General features: G+C 40.3%; 1 protein-coding gene across 2 annotated transcripts in view; it reads left to right on the top strand.

The window, feature by feature from the left end:
- The first annotated feature begins 1,837 nt into the window (after positions 1 to 1,837).
- Positions 1,838 to 16,566, top strand: part of LOC118335210 (phosphatase and actin regulator 1-like) — a 24,978-nt gene continuing 10,249 nt past the window's right edge. Inside the window, exons 1-6 of one of the 2 annotated variants that reach the window (XM_035671441.1) lie at positions 1,838 to 2,430; positions 4,977 to 5,141; positions 11,735 to 11,815; positions 13,547 to 13,750; positions 14,208 to 14,550; positions 15,816 to 16,015. In XM_035671441.1, coding sequence (XP_035527334.1) covers positions 2,145 to 2,430; positions 4,977 to 5,141; positions 11,735 to 11,815; positions 13,547 to 13,750; positions 14,208 to 14,550; positions 15,816 to 16,015 — 1,279 coding nt within the window. In that variant the 5' untranslated portion in view covers positions 1,838 to 2,144. Of the gene's footprint in view, positions 2,431 to 4,976; positions 5,142 to 11,734; positions 11,816 to 13,546; positions 13,751 to 14,207; positions 14,551 to 15,791; positions 16,016 to 16,566 lie in introns of both variants that reach the window. The other variant, XM_035671440.1, reaches the window with a different exon arrangement.

Below are 16,566 nucleotides of genomic sequence, written 5' to 3'. Positions count from 1 at the left end.
GCAGTGGGGTCTGTTATCTTTTCCATGATTAACGCCTCATTAACTGGCCATTAATGTTATCAATTACCCCAAAATGTGCTCAGTAACTTCAGGGATCAAGCGAGTGGCTATTTGGAATTTGTGATGTAAAGAAAGAATATTTAATGCTTATTACTTTAGGCTGAGCTCTGATTTGAAGCACTGGGCTTTTCTGATTACAGTCCCTATGCTGTGTTTCTTTTCTTTGATTTTAATTCTCTGAGTTCTTGTCTGTTATTATGCCCAAATTAGATGGATGTCATCATTTTTGCATTCACTACAGTTGTTCCTTGCACTACTTTTTAAATCTAACATAGTACTTTAGCCTTTGTAATCAGTTTTGCATCATTAAGAAGGTGGATAAACCTGGTGGACACATCCTTAATGTATCACCCATTGATGTGATTTGTGGATAATGTTGAATTCATTGATGCACATAGCTGTGTGTGTATATGAGCTACCAGACGGTCATTGTTTCTTCTGTTTCATATTTCACACAAAAGTGAAGTGTGGGATTTAATGTGCATTCCTGGAGATGATTCATATATAGTGTCATAGTCTACGTGTCCAGTAGAAGGTTTATATGCTAAGCTACTTAAAGAGGGCATCCAAAACTATAGGGCCCCCCATAGATCTCTCAGCTGTTTACTTGAAAAGAAAGCAGTTTTTCAAATAAACTTACAATCAGCTTTTCTATATGCCTGTCCAAGGGCTTTAAATAGCACAGGGAGCATTCACTTAACAGCAGATACAAGAGGAAACTACTAGATTCACACAAGACCTCAGTGTGGCTTTTGTTTCACAGCATGCATCTCATTTTAATCAAGTGTCTTAAGCACCTGGCTGGTATCTAACATGCTAACATACATGGATCATTTCCTCCCTTTCACACAGAATTCTCCACTATTGGCAGCAACTCAAAAAGGGCTCCATTTTAGGTCCACTCCCCTTCATTTTATGGGTTGCCAAGACCCAGTACTACAATGATCTGTCTAAGGAAATCATTTGCATTGAATCATTTCACTTTTTGGGGGGATTTGCCAAGTTGTCTAGCTCTATTTATCTCTGTTCCATTTGTTTTATGTTCTTATATGTGCAGAGTTTAACACTAGAAGGATGTTTTAACATGAAAGTGGAGTTTCTTTGTGTTCATTGAACATCTGTTTTTTCAGGGGCGATCTTATGAGCATGATTCACATCACAAATAGTTTGGAAATGAAACCTGGCCCACTATGCAACTTATATAAGTGTATTTTAGAAGCCTGAAGCTGCCAGTGCACATAAAATGTGGAGACATCTTGTATCCAGCAGGGGGGGAATAGAGATGAACCCAATTTCCATATTCATAGAATTGCTGGGATTGTTAAATGAGGTAGTAAGGAAAGTATGGATTACTTTTTAACGGATTGTAATGAGGAAATTGTACTTATTTGCAGAGAAAACAAATCAGACACACATTATTGTTCCAAGCAGACTATTTGTGTATGTCTGAATACATGTCTGTAGGGGATGTTTTAAGATTAGATTAATTATTAAAGCTCTTCCGACTAAATAATAGCCTATGGTGATTATTATTTATTAGTGGTATGTTTTAGTTGCTGTTGCAATGTTTTTTTATAAATACAGAGAGGGTCTATCATATAATGCAACTTGCTAAAAAAAAAACCTGTGATTGGAATCCTATTATCAGAGGAGCAACTTTTCCTCCGTCCACACTGGCCTATTAGAGGAGCGCACCGTGCAGCCAATCACAGGCCCTCACTGCTCAGCTCCACTAATCGTGGATTAGCTACAACCGACTGCAGTCTACAGCTCTGGGAGGGAGAGGTAGTCGCTGCCATTCACTACTCACCCTCTATTTTATTATTAGCTCCCTTGGATCTGGCAGCGGGGACTTTTTGCATTGCGCAACCGAGTAGCTGCACATACTGGGATCTCAGGTAAAGGTGTGGGGGATACAGCACAAAAAAAAAAAAAAAAGAAGAAGCGGCTGGTTTTTAGGGGGGTCGATGCAAGCTGCTACCGTAGGACAGGTAGGACTCAATTGATGGGCCCTTTAATTTAAAACAACCCACACCGTCCTAACGCCGCGCACCAAAGCGCCGCTCTCGTTTTTCGCGTCCCCGATGTTCAAGACGGCCAATTACCCGACGGTGGATCCGGCGCCCACCATCATGCACGGCACTTGGTTTACCACGGGGTGCCGAGAAAACACGCCCGTGGCGGTGGAGAAACCCAAGAAAAAGGCGTTCAGCCTGGTCAAAATCATGTCCCTCAGCAACAAGAAGGGGCACGGCCAGCATCCGCACCACCACCACAACAACAACATGCCCTTTACGATCCACTGTCACATCGGGAAAGAGATCAAGCACATTTGCAGCAATTGCAGTCGCGGGAACGACACACAGGACGGTGAGTAGGCTCAGCCTCGTGTGCTTTCGCCCCATAGCAGCCCTGCGGTACCGCCATCCAGGATACTCTCTCTGTATCCGCCGTTTGCCATAACTCTGGGCTCCCTTAGCGCGCTGGACAACCAGACCCAGGCGCTCCATCATTCAGTGTGCTCTGCGTCTCCTTCGTGTGTCTGTGGTTGTGTGGTGGTATTCTTTACACTTAATTTTTAAGTGGGTCAGCGTATACCTTTTTTTTTCCTTTTAAAACACTACACGACAGTGATTCACTGTTGCTGTTGTGGAAACTGCCTCTGACTGGATCAGAACTTCCTCCTATAGGGTTGGGCTCTGACTTGGATTGCTGCTTGTCGGTTTGCGTCACAAATATATATTTATATTTATGAATTTGTGTTATTATGTGGGAAGCTTAGCCTGGGTCTTTAATTTGCCCATGCATCCTATAGATGTCATTCAAATGGCATGGAAGTGTGCAGGCTGTTTGCACAAAGCCATTTCTAGTTCTAGTGTCATTACATCATCACTCAGCCATCTTGGTATGCAAACAAGTGTTTTTAATTAAAAGCAGCCACATCAGTGTGGTGTGTTACAGTGGTGGAGAATGTAGGTTATATATGCAACACGGTGAAGATGGGATTTAAATGCTATTGTGCGCCGGATGTCATGTAAATGATCACCTGCCCTGAAAACACCACATTGTTGGGACTTGGAAGACACATTTCTCCTTCTTACTTTTCAGATTGAGCTCCCTTCTCTCTGCCAGGCAAGATTGTAATTAATTAAATCATCAAGACCTTCTTGTTGTGGGTTTCTACCTTGAAATGGTCCTGTAAGAAAAAAAAAAAACACATATCGGGTAGTAAACAGTATTTGAGGAATACAAACACACACACCTTTTGGGTAGAGCATAAACAGAGGGTTCATCTTCACAGGATGCACCAAAAAAAGAGTGCTTTTTTTGGTCCATATAGTATATATTTCAGGAATGTAGAATATATGTAGTATATAAAGAAGTGTTTCAGTTGTAAGCACTATTATTGAACTGAATTTGTGTCAATTTAATCTGTCTATGTACATTCAATACAGCTGGGTCCTACTTGGCTGTTGGATGTTACTCTGCTTAGATTTGCTTCTTTGTCTTCCTGTCTTTATCGAGCTTTTGGACCTCCTAATGAAGTAATTTGAATCTCTACTGGATTCGATTAGCATTGACTGTAGAGCCTATTTATAGAGTGGTGTGGTGTCAGTATTGCTAAGATGGTCGGCTCTGAGGCACCAGAGCATTCAAGTGAGTGTCTGTGGCACTGATTTTTACTGCATTACTGTCACATTATTCATCCTGCTGTCCAATTGCCCTGGGGAGGCGACTGGCCTGCAAAGTAATATGTCTAGTTGGCAAACATGAATGTGGTCTAATTATTTTAAAACAAGCAACCAGCACATTCCCTGACAGCATGTCATGAGTGATGATATGATGCAATGTGGTGACACTGACAACTGACACGACACGCTGTGCTAGAGGTCACCTCACACATACGGACTGTAGTCGGTCCAGTCATGAGAACAGGCTTTTTTTTTGCTTGTTTTTTCAATTAGTGTTTCAATTAGCAGAAATCTAAAGCATTTGTATTGACCTGTGAGTGCTGTTTATAAGTTAGGTGAGAACATTAGTTTTAGTAAATACCTTGCTGGTCCACTGCTCCAGTCATATGTTTTCATTCAGCTGTTTGAGTCGGAGCATGTTATTTCATTTCTACTGCTTTTGAACTACTTTTAATGTCAGTTAGTTTTGTAGTAAGAACATTAAACGGCAGAGTAGAGAAACGGTTCCATGTGTAAAGGCACATCATAGTTTATTTGCTGCCAGCATTGTTCACAGTTTTTAGATCTGTTCACAAGCTGCTGAGCGTGTTTTGAGCCAGAGATTTCAGTTTGAATACCTCTTCATGATCACACCCCTGGAGCTAAAACCTTAGATTTTCATCATCACATGAGCACAGTTTGTGTGTGCCCTGGTGTCTATTTTTTATTTTTTTAATATAACATTCAAACATAGCATGTACTCACCTTTTCATTTAATGGTTTGTTAAATTAAAATGCTTAACATTTGCTTTTGATGTCCAATAGTACGTAAAAGTGTAAAGAACCGGGCCTTGTGAATAATTGATGAGGAGTGGAAAGATTTCCCCTTAATGAGGTGCTTATCAGTCTCTTTAGTGTGTTTTGGCAAGCTAATGCCAACCTCTCAGTGTGATGCAGCCTCAAACTGTTTAGACTCGGAGCGTATCCTGCGTAATTCTATCTGATGTGCAGGTTTGTTTATCCTCTCCCAACCTCATCCAGTTACGAGAGAATTCAGGAGGCCACTTGGCAAAGATTCCTGCTGCTTGGGTCTTTGTAAGCAAACATGTCTGCTGCATTCACAGCTAGCTCTCCCTGCATGATTACCAGAATATCACCACCTCTGCATCCTCACCTAAGCAAGACCCTGTTTTTTTTATTTTTTTATTGTATTTTAATTTTTACATTTATTTTGTTCCCTTACAGCTGAGGAAGTAGAGAGGCTGGCCGCCATGCGTTCTGAGTCTTTGATCTCGGGCACCCACACTCCACCCATCCGTCGTCGGAGCAAGTTTGCCACTCTGGGACGCCTCCTCAAGCCCTGGAAATGGAGGAAGAAGAAGAGTGAGAAGTTCAAGCAGACCTCTGCTGGTACATGACTCTTTTTTCCCCCTTAATTCTACAGTATGTTAATATATGCACAAAAAAAGACATGCATTGTGTTAGGAACAACCATGTTTCCTGTTATTATATACCATGTCTGACAGAAAGTCAGTGTATATCCTTTTGACAAAAAAAAAGTCTCCAGGGTGATTGCAAATGCAGCAAATTGATTCAGCAAAAGTGCAGCGTTGGAGTTTCATGTTTTGAGGTCGCTTTAGAGTTCCTTTGATCTCGCAGCCCAGTGTTGTCAGGGGCGAGTGAAGGACATGCTTCCTTCAGATGTGGCTGTATTTATTTTCCTTGGCTGACAGATCCGGAATTCTGCTGTCAGCCTGGTGGACAGGAGGGAGGCACTTTGTCAGACTGCGTCTTGCGGGTTGGAGGCAGAATTCTTGCTTTTGTAGAAGATGAGCAATTGCACAGAGACCTGTATCTGGTCTAAGCAGGACAGGATGTTCTAATTTAGTAATATTAAAACATTGATATTGGGTGTGAATTTGATGAATGAGTCTCTGTCTGATTTAATCATGTTTTGCTCTCTTACTGCCGATCAGTCTCTTATGTGATGTCTTTTCATCACTTTTCATCGTCGATTGCAAAAAAGAAAATTTGACTTTTAGGTTGATGTAACCTGTCAGCTAGCCTTTGACAGTTGCTGTTCCCAGAGTGCTGTTTGGCTGCAGTTTGTATTTCTGCTCCAACATGGTTTTCAGCAGTCTCTCTGGACTAAGTGGTATTTTTAGTAGGTTGCAAAAGGTGCTGATGAAATCTATATTAAAGTGTTAAATGCTTAATGTCTTGATGTTTTACTGTATTGTAATAGAGTGCATATTTGATGGAGATGTTTTTTGTTCATTGGTACAGTCATGTACAGTATGCTCTCTGATAAAAGCATCTCTCCTGTTGTGATGAAGGACAATAATGAAGAGCTGAGCAACAAAAGGGTTTTTTCTGTTACAATAGTGTTAATGCACAGTGGACTTGAGTGAAAAAGCTCTCTCCATCGCCTTTGTTATCCACTTGTTTTGTATCCATAATGCTGCTGTCTCCAAATAATCATTTTGCTATTGTTCTATTCAACCCTTTTTGATAGCAACATGATGGTGGATTATGATGACCTACCAGTATATCTCACTAGAGTGGTCTCTTAATGGAATTTCTGCATTGTTTCAAGCTTTGGTGGCGTACACAATCCTGCAAGGAGCTCCAATGCTCAGGCGGGGTTCTGTCGCCACATTGACGCCACTACAACTGCACTCACACTGTCACATCGATCAGCGAGAAGCATGAACCCTCAAGTCCCAAATAAAAGGAATGTGGCCTGCACGCGTGCAGCAGGCAGTAGCATGAGCTGGTGTGGCAAATTTAAATGACAGGAAGTGGCTCAGGAATTAGCCGTCAACACATGGACCATTGCACTAAAATTGAGATTTAAAGCTGCACTAAAATATTTTGCGTAAAAATGGCTCAAATGACTACAAAAGGCTCACTAATAGTGATGAATAGTGATGTGTTTAGCAGCTAAAGAGAAATCTGCAGATTTCCCTCAGAAGATGGTGAAGACTAAATCTGAGCTGGATGAAGAGAGAGTTTTTGTCAGGTCAGAATCATGATTCCAAATGAATGCCAATAATCTGCATTTAAATAGACCTGGGAGCATTAACAGCACCTGTTGTGTTGAGTCCGAGCCACTTTGTTTCCCTTTTACCATAACCCAAAGCATCGGTATTTGACGACTATGTTTGGTGACAATTTCTGATGTATCTTAGATCAGAGCAAAAATGGGGAAACAAATCTGATAAGTGAAAATAATCACTTTGAGAAAGAATGAATTGCTTGCTCCTTATCAGAGAAAGAAGGACAGCTCGGTGTAATTATTCACATACATTTAGTCGTCTTGTAACTACCATTTTATTGTGATGAAAGCTGAGTTTAGTGGAACAAATTCAGCCTGCTTAATCTAGGAAACAGCATCGACTTTGGCTGACCTGTAGCCCCGCTATTGATTTGTGTTTTTAAAATGGAACATTGCGCATACTGTTGTGCATTTGGCCTTATTTAATTTGTCAACGATAAGACGGCAGCCTGTTTATTGCTTTCCTTACAGCCTGGAATGGTATGACCTTATTTGAGCTGATATAATAAAACTGCTGCCACACAGTTACGACCCTATACTAGACTTAATATAAAATACTTGAGCTTTTGTTTGAAATCTCCTGAAGGCATTGTTTGTCATATTTCAACCTGTTGCTTTTTTCCTATTTTTTTTATTTTTTTACATTTATCATATTAGAGACAAAGTTGATTGCAACACCTGGGATTCCTTCTGCACTGCTATGATCTTGGACTTTCCTGCCCCTGCATAGTGTCTTCTTTACTCTGCAGTCTTATTGTTGATTATGTTTCCTGTGTCAGCAGGGAGCAGACCAGCCACTGGGTATGCAGATGTTGTCGTAGATAATTGGACACCGAGCACAGTAGAGGATTATGAATGTGCTGCGATATTAAGCAGATGATGGCCAGCTCTGGGGGTACTGTACTCTTCACCTCAGGAAAGAAGGAGGTTGGGAGGGCCTGATGGTCGGATGTCGTATCATGCTGCCTTATCATGCTCAGTACATCCTCGCAGCGAGCTTGTATCCCAAAGAGATCTCACTTGGCAGAGGTTCATCAAAAGATCATGCATGTGGTAGTCTGATGTTATCTTTATTCTCATTTCTAACCCAATTAGTTAGCAGCTTTCCTTATGAGAAGCGTCTAATTCACTATTCTTGCTGTTTCTTATTAACATAATCTTTAATGAATATCATAGGGTTCCATTGATTCTATACTGTGTGAAGAGGAAAAACAAATGTCACATTAGGAACCTTTCTGTATGTGTCAAGAGCTTGTTTAGCGAAGCTACTCGCATATAAGCCTTAAAGCTCGAGCTTCTCATTGATAAAAGACTCCATTAAAGTTTTAATACAGTTTTTGTGAGGCTCAGGCTGAGAGAATTGCCGCGGTAAAAGCCTCCACTTTGAGCTACAGAGCCTCGGGGTTGGTAGGATTTGTTCTGACTATCTGGGTCACTTCGCAGTGGAATATATTCTCTCTAAAAACTAAGTGTAGTGTTCTCAGATCAATACAGGCTATACTCGGATATGCCAGTTTCATTTAATATGCTCTCAGCTGAGTCTCCCCGATGAGCGTCTAATCTTCTCATCTTCATGCAGACTGAGTGGCTGCAGAGTTGGACACAACTTGGGCCATGGTGGACTGTCCAAAATAGAACTTAGTTGATATTCAAGGTGATTTAGAGGACAGTTTCTGCTTTTCATACTCTGATATGAAAGATTGCATTGTGTTGTTATTTGGCGTTGATAGACCTATAAAAGTAGTTTTGGAGAAGTAGTTCAGTGTTTCAATGTGTGTACCTCAGCTGTACATTATACGTATACGCACAAGTAATATTTCAAACTGGCAACTGGTGATTTGCCATTCTGGTTCCTGTCAATCATACTCGGTACCAAAGTTAAATATTTGGTGTGAGTGGCAGTTTTTTATCTGCATTTTTTTTGTGCATAACCCTTACAGGACCTCGATGATGAAATTTATATGAAATTCCACTTCTTGCACACTATTAATGTATTCATTAAATATGAAACAAATTGTTGTTTTTTTGAAAGACCAGCCAGTGTTTTAACTCCTGTCTGGATGCCTGGGCTCTTAAATTCAATTTCTTCTTCTTTTGTTTTATGAGCGCACAATATCTGTCAAATCTGAAGATATCCTCGCAAAGGCTTTTCAGTTAATGGTATTACGTAACCGCGCACATCCCATGGCATAGCAGTTATGTCATAAAGCTTTGAGTAATTACTTTTCATTTTGGATGAAACCGCAGTATAATCCCTGAACATATTACAGCACTGGCAGACCTAGCATCAACCTTTTAGCCCTGGGTTTTCCCTGTCTGGCAAAGAGTTGATGATTTTAAAGAGATTTGTCATTCTGATGAACATTGTGTCTGTCAAGCAAAATGCTGGCAAATAAGTCTCATAAAATAAATTGATTTTATTTTCAAATAACCCACACCAGGGATGTCAAATCGAATTGAGGTTGTTGATTATTGGTGCTAGAATGAAGTGTCATTGGATAATTTGTATTTAATAAAAAGAGGTTTTATAGAGACTAAAAATATTAACCTTTTTGTAACACTTCTTTGTGTTTTTATGTTGTACATCCTAAAAAACATAAACACATTCTCAATTGACATTTGTAGTCAATAGCAGTGCAGTCAGTGCTTCTCAGTTAAAGAGTGTTGTTTGGAGAGTTTTATGAAAATTGACTGCCAAGGTGAAGAAATCCCTAGTTTTTGATGAAATTTTCAGAGGACTTTTATTCAAAGGTTTATTTTTGTCATTAATCTGGGTTCTGCTCAACTTGGAGACATTATTAATAGAAACCTCTCCAGTTTCTGAACTGTTGTAAATTTTAATGAAGTTTGAGAATGCACAGGTACAAAGAAAGGAAACGTGTGATGTCTGACTGCCTCTTGATGCCTGCAGTGCTTTGGGGAAACAATTTTTGTGAACTGGCTGCATTCACTCTGTCAGAAAAATTCCTCTAGGTTTGTTCTGGGTCAACTCTTTTGATAAGTCTATTTACTATCCCCTTGATATACTAAACTAACTTTTTTACAGTGGAGCTGCCTGATTTAGCACCCAAACCCAAGTAGCATCTACAATTGGCACAAATTCCTTTTATTTCACATTCTTCAATTTACTGCTTTGAAGGGCTCCAGTGGAGATGATACTTTGTGTCACACATTTTGGTCACGTATTTTTCCAAAAAATGTTTAGCTGCCTAACTAATTCCTGGCTTGGAGCTGATCTTAAACAGGCTTCTTCTCAAACTTTTGAAGTATGGATTGATACTGAACATCTGGTATCCTGGAGGAGCTCATGGTGGAGCATACTGTCTGATGATAACTTGCTTTGCTGGGGTATTTTTGAACACTGAAGCACAAAATTATCCAAATTTCTGCCCTGGAGGCCTGTCCGGTCTGACATTTTGTATGACTCTTATTTGTGTTTTTGAATTTTGGACTCTCAGCAGTTGGTTTTTAATCTGCTGTGTTGTGACTAAGGGCAAGGGAAAGAGAGGTCAAGCTGTCGGTATATTCGTGAATACACACTGAAGCTGTATTTAGCATTGAACACACCACCCTCTGATAGAGGCGGGACAGGACTCCTGGGTCATATGTAAAGCACACACGGCACAATCTGTGATCTCCCTCTTAAGCAAGGGCTACAGAGGCATGCAGGAAAAATGCTGTGCACTGATCTCAAGTGCTGTTGCTGATCCTAATTTCACATTCTTAATTGGTTTCTATGCAGGGGTGGATTTTGAAAACGCTAACGTTATTATTATTATTATTTTTTTTTTTACTGCTTTTGTTCAGCTTACTGATAGAAGACGTTAAGTGCCTCAACTTTTGAAGCTAAAAATAGAAGCAAGCCGTAGCTATGGGACATGCTTTCCTCTGCATAATGCATTACTATGAGAAGTGTTGTTGGTTAGTGTCTCCTCCATCCTTTATCGCTTTTGTTAATCAAGATTTAGTTTTTTCGCTTTAGTTGTTTAGAAGAGAAGTCACTATTTCACAGATTATCTTTACAATAAAATCCAGTCTTTTAATACTGCTATTCGGTCAACTGAAATTGCATTTTTTTTTTATCTGTTAAAAGTTTACATCTTTTGTCATGCATGTACAACAACACTAATGATATATACTGTAGATACAGTTATGTTCAGGTAAATCAGTAAAAAATGTTTTTACTTACAGGATATCTTTTGGCAATTCTTATTTTCTTATTGACAAATCCCATAAAACGACAAAAACCAACAATGATTTGATCTTACTAACAAGTAGCCAAAGTCGGATACATCTTCTTGCCATATACCTCCATTGTTGTCCAACAACTATTAAAATCACATTAATGAGCCATATTGTTGCACTGGGTGACATGTTCAGTCATTACAATTAACACTGAAGTTTGTTTTGTGTTTATTTCACATAAACAATCCTGCTGCCATAAATAATAAGTAGCCTACCAAACGATTAAAATTGTCTACTTACTTCTGTTTGAATAGTTTGCTAAGAACTACAGTGCCCAGCTGTTTTAAACCAAATAGTTTTTTTTTTTAAATGGCTCAATACCTGCTTAAGATATTCTTTACATCTTCAGTTGGAATAATAGATATTAATGCCTTATCTTCTAAGTTTCAGCAGGCGGGTCTCATGTTTTCAACAAAAAACTCTCTAAAAGGTTGTATTAAAGCTGTCACAACTTTTTTCTAATTCTGTCTTAAAAAAAGAATATGGAGATTTTTTGACAACCATGCCTTGCCTTTCACACAGAGACTTCTACCTTTTGTCAGTATCACTGGTGAAAATGTACTGAAAAACCACCGCTTATGATGGCAAACTATTTTGCCTGGGGTCCTTAGGACATCTTATTTTAAATTTTATTTTGTGTTATTGAAAGATCTCACCAACATGAAAATGACTTTAACATTATTCTCTTTTACCCCCTCAGCTTTGGAGAGGAAGATGTCAATGCGACAGAGCAGAGATGAGTTGATCAAGAGAGGAGTGCTGAAAGAGATCTTTGAAAAAGGTGAGCTGGTTTTATGCAGCAAAGTCTGATTTAACCGTGCCGGAAACTGTCTCGGTTTTAAGTAGAAAACTGCAAGGGGGTGGACTACACTAAATTGGAGGGTCTTGAGTTATTCATCTCCTCATTAATCGGTAGTCTCTGAAGTGCACTCTTCAAGATTTGGCATGGGGTGTCTAGAGATATAATCTTTCATTATAGAAATTTTGTAGGGTTTTATGAAGTCTTTGATCTTGATTTGATGTGCCTCAGACACCCCATATCCACAGCTAGAGAATATATTTGAGTCTGACAGCAGGGTGCTCCATGCCTCAGGACATCAAAAACAAAGTTGCTGAAGCTGAAAAAGTCCATTGCCTCCTGCCAAGATGTGAACAAATGAGAAGAAATGTGGGCTTTATTCATATTTTATTTTAGAAATTGAGTCTTTTGGACAGTGTTCAAAAATAATAACTCTCTTTGCTATCAAACCTAACACAAATGTCTCACAAAAAGTCACAAATCAAGTACAAGCCACATGTACTTGGCTTAAAGTACCATGTGCACCTTAACAACGACAGACAGACATTGTCCAGCTCAGTAAATCAAAAGAAACTGAATAGCTACCTCCCCTATTTCTGCACAATAACTGTGCCACTCCTTAGAATGCATATTAATGAGGCCTGGTGTGCTCAATTCTTTCCCAGTGACAACCTAGTTTCCATAATCAGAAAAAGGCTTGTGTGCACAGCTCAATAGATCAGCAGTAGTTATTTTTACATTTACCAAATCTATGAAAGCTGTAATATTTTTATCAGCACTGACATCCCTCTGATGTATAGATGTACAACAAAATGTATTCTACTCTGGTACGCTCAAAATAGAAATAGACCCATGGGGACAAGTAATAGAAATGTATTAAAAACAAAAGAAATCTCATATTGGCAAAAAAAAAATGTGTGAACCTTTCATCTGATTGGCTGCTGGATTGTAATCGGCTTTAACTGGATGCCGTCTTCGACTGGCACTCTATGTGCCTGGATTTAACGTGACACACACCAGCCAAACTCTACCACTAGTCTAGGTTAGAATTATTAAATGGTGCAGAGGCCAACTTCTCTGTGGCTGAATTTAAAGATGCAATCAGATCTTTCCTCATGGAGATGCTTCAAAATGAGGATCTTTGAAAGTCTATCTGTATGAGAGCTGCTTATGAGAAAAACTTCTGACTTAAATATATTGAGATAAAAAAAAATCCCCCCAAAAATCCCTTGGAAGACTTTCTGAATGTTTAAAAAGTCTAGACACTAACCTTGTTTCCTAAATCATACAGGGATAAGCATTCTTGTGGTTTTCTGTTTAAAAGACTGTTCAGTCAAGATGAAATTTGGGAACAAGGGAGAGCTCCCAATATAAATGCATTGTTTGTCGGAATATGTGAGCAGCATTGTGTATTGCGCTGTCAGCCTTAAAATGTGATCATACAAAAACCATCAAATGGCTCAGCGCTGTAAAAGCATTAAAAAGCAAAAGTTCTGTCAAACTGCGTTGCAGACACCGTTCCTTGGTCTGGTTTGTGCTGATAAAAGGCTCCAGGGTGGTTGAGCAGCCCCCCCCCATTGTCTCTAGAAACTCAACTCAGAGTTCATTTTAAACTTTGAACAGTCTTCATGAGGCGTGTCTTTGTTGTGCAGCAAAACACATTTTCGATTGCTTGTCAGGTTTTCACTTCTCTTGTCACTTTTTTGTGTTCAGCGACCGTTGAGTTCCGATCCTCGATGGACGGCGGAGTCTGTACTCAGGAGCCCTCTATCAAGTCATCTATGATCATGTCCACCAAGAAATCTGTCACCTACCCTGGTGACCTTCAGGATACCCCCGCCAAGCCACCGATGTACCACAAACAGCCTCCTGCTCTCCCTCCAAAGCCTTTCTCTAGGATCCCAAACCATAGCACAGGTCAGTGGTCTTAGTTTATGCTTGGGCACTTGGTTTTTCCCTTCTTCTAAACCAACATACATTAATTGTTGTACCCGCTACCTCAGACCGTCAGATATGTGGAATTCTCGCAGTATATACCTTGTACTTATTTTGACAAGAGACATGACTGCTATTGCTTTAAACCCTACCTGCGTTGCTACACATGTGCTCAGGATTATAGTAGTCTCATTAAATTCCCCTGTGGTTAGGTCAGCTGGGCTCTCTGTCATTGTCAATCTGTCAGTCAGAGGGAAGTGGCATTACCCTGGCCTAATTCCCGCCACTCTGCGCTGACGTCTGAGCCATGTTTCATCGTCCATGAGCTCTGTTTATCTGTGTGCATTAGCAAAGTGTAGTGGATGCGATATAACACAAGTTAACCCAGCAGACATGTTCAGTAATCCTTCTTTCTGTCCTGTTACACTTTTCTCTCTAGATTCTTGCCAGCCAATGAAGTTGCCCTGTATGCCCGGGGGAAAGCACTCTCCACCTCTGCCTCCCAAGAAAGTGATGATTTGTGTGCCTCCAGGGGGGCTGGACTCTTCATCCCCTTCTCCATCCCCCAATCCCCTCAGCGCTCTTTCCCAAAAGTGTGCCCCTCCCCAGGGCATGACCCTCCATCACGGCACCCTGCTGCCCTCTCAGCTTGCCGGCCTATCCAGTCTCCACCAGAGCCACGGTCACCCGCTCCAGCTTCAGTATGGCAGCTTGCACACGCCCAGCCGCATCATCGAGGAGCTCAATAAAACCCTGGCACTCTCCATGCAGAGGTTTGAAAGGTTAGTAGCCATCAGTGCTCAGTTCATTAAATCTGATTGTCCTCCAGTGATGGCAGGGAGGGATTATGGATAAGCCTCTATTTTTCTTTCTGTCTGTACATTACACATAATATCTTGGTTGGATTTGGGGATTGAAATGTGTCAGTGCGTTCATGCTGGCATTTAAAACATTTCACCAATGAAAGTAATAACTTAATACTGATTGGCCCAAATAAAATTAATCTCTTGTTTATTAAAGCTCTTGCCAAAACGGCACTAATCAGAGTAATTACAGAAGAAAAAACACCATTAAAATTAGCTTAGAGCGCCCTGTTTATTAGGTTTTATTTTTGTGGTGACTTGTTCGCTACTCTCAGATATATAAATATGTTATTGAGGTCGCCTCCTGACATGTAGCACTGGTGTACAGGTCTAAATCAGCACACTGCCTCACAGGGCAGCATGGCCTAATTTTGAAGTAAATGTGTGTATGTGTGGGCACAGGCTCATGGAGTAGGCGTCCCTCCAGCAGTTGGCCTGACATAACATGACCAGCTGCTCTTTACAAGAGCTGCGTTTCTTCATGTTTGGAGAAAAGGGACAGGGTAGCGGATTGGACATTATGTAACCTCTTACATTAGGATCTCTCTTTTTCACCAAAGCCATTTGGGCAGGGATAAGGAAGTAATGGTCCTGACATCTCTCACAATTAGTCTGAAAGCTTGAAAATGGTTACGTAAATGTGGCTCATCATAAGAAGCTCCAACTAGACTGATTTAATCAATCTTATCCAAACATGTCAGCGGTAAGCGATTGCATGTAAATGATGTGCTCCTGAAAGGAAAGTTTATTTGTGTCACCTTGTTTTGAATTATACAAGTTGTATAATCAGTTACTCTTCTCTCTTGTGTAGTTCAGAGGATTGCATGGCATTGCGTAGGACTGCACAGAATTGTGCTTGGTGTGTATTAAGGCTCTCCAGTTTCATTCATCTGGAGTTACACATCTCCTCTACTTGGATTAAAATCCCACTAAACTATGATGAGACTATGTACCAGAAGCCCCTTTATTGTTTTAAATCAATTTGAGAAGGTTTATTGTTTCAGTAATAGTACAATGATATAGAGCTAGGCTTGAAATATAAGGGTTTCCCATGGAAATTGGATTTTTGCCTTCACTGTTGTTGGGGATGGATAGGCTCATCGTCTTACCATGGCCAAATGGTGTTGGCCATAAGCATGACCCTTTACATTCATGTCCAGATTCTATCCCTTTGACTCCACCAGCTCTGCATTGCACGGTGTTGGTCAGTGTGTTCCCCTGGACAGAAGGGAAGTGCCGTCTGTGATCATTGACTATGAGGATGACAAGGAGAACATGCCCGACGAGTCTGACTATGAAGATCTGCCCAGCATGTATAAGGACGAGGACGATGACGTGGATGACGACGAGGACGACGATGAAGATGACGACTCCATATTTACAAGTGAGTGGCAGCAGTTATGCTGGGCTTGAACAAAAAAAAACTATAGTGTCTATTTTGTCGGTAAGGATAGCTCATGTTTACAGATATGATGACAGTACTGCTAGCTTCACCCAAAGGCTCTCGGAACTCAGATGTAGTTTGACCTTCAAAGCAGGGCCAAAATTAGGTTCACAGAAGTGGATCCAGCATCATGCTGTCATCCATGGAAGCACTTTCCACTTGCGACCTCTTGGCAAAACTGCTGAACTGTGCAAAGCTGTTCATGTCTTTGACACTGTATCCTTGTTTCCACATGGGAGTACGTTGGAGTTTTTAAAGGTTGTGATTGACCATTGAAAGTGTGAGTTATGCTTTAAACGTGCAAGAAATAAGAAAGAAAAGAAATCTTGTTTTTCCAAATCTATGTACAGGTAAACATTTCATGTATTGTACAAAGCATCTGAAGTTACTCAAAACATCAAATAACAGTAAAATCGCCATAGCTTAGATGTTAAGGTTAGAGCAGTATTCCATATTTGGACATTTTTCAAACATGTTGCCACTATTTAAAT

This window comes from Morone saxatilis, unplaced genomic scaffold (assembly GCF_004916995.1).
Source record: "Morone saxatilis isolate NCDOM2014 unplaced genomic scaffold, NCSU_SB_2.0 Contig23, whole genome shotgun sequence".
NCBI classification, from domain to species: domain Eukaryota; kingdom Metazoa; phylum Chordata; class Actinopteri; family Moronidae; genus Morone; species Morone saxatilis.
The sequence above is the reverse complement of the archived record's forward strand: the minus strand, read 5'-3'. Positions and strand labels throughout refer to the sequence as shown.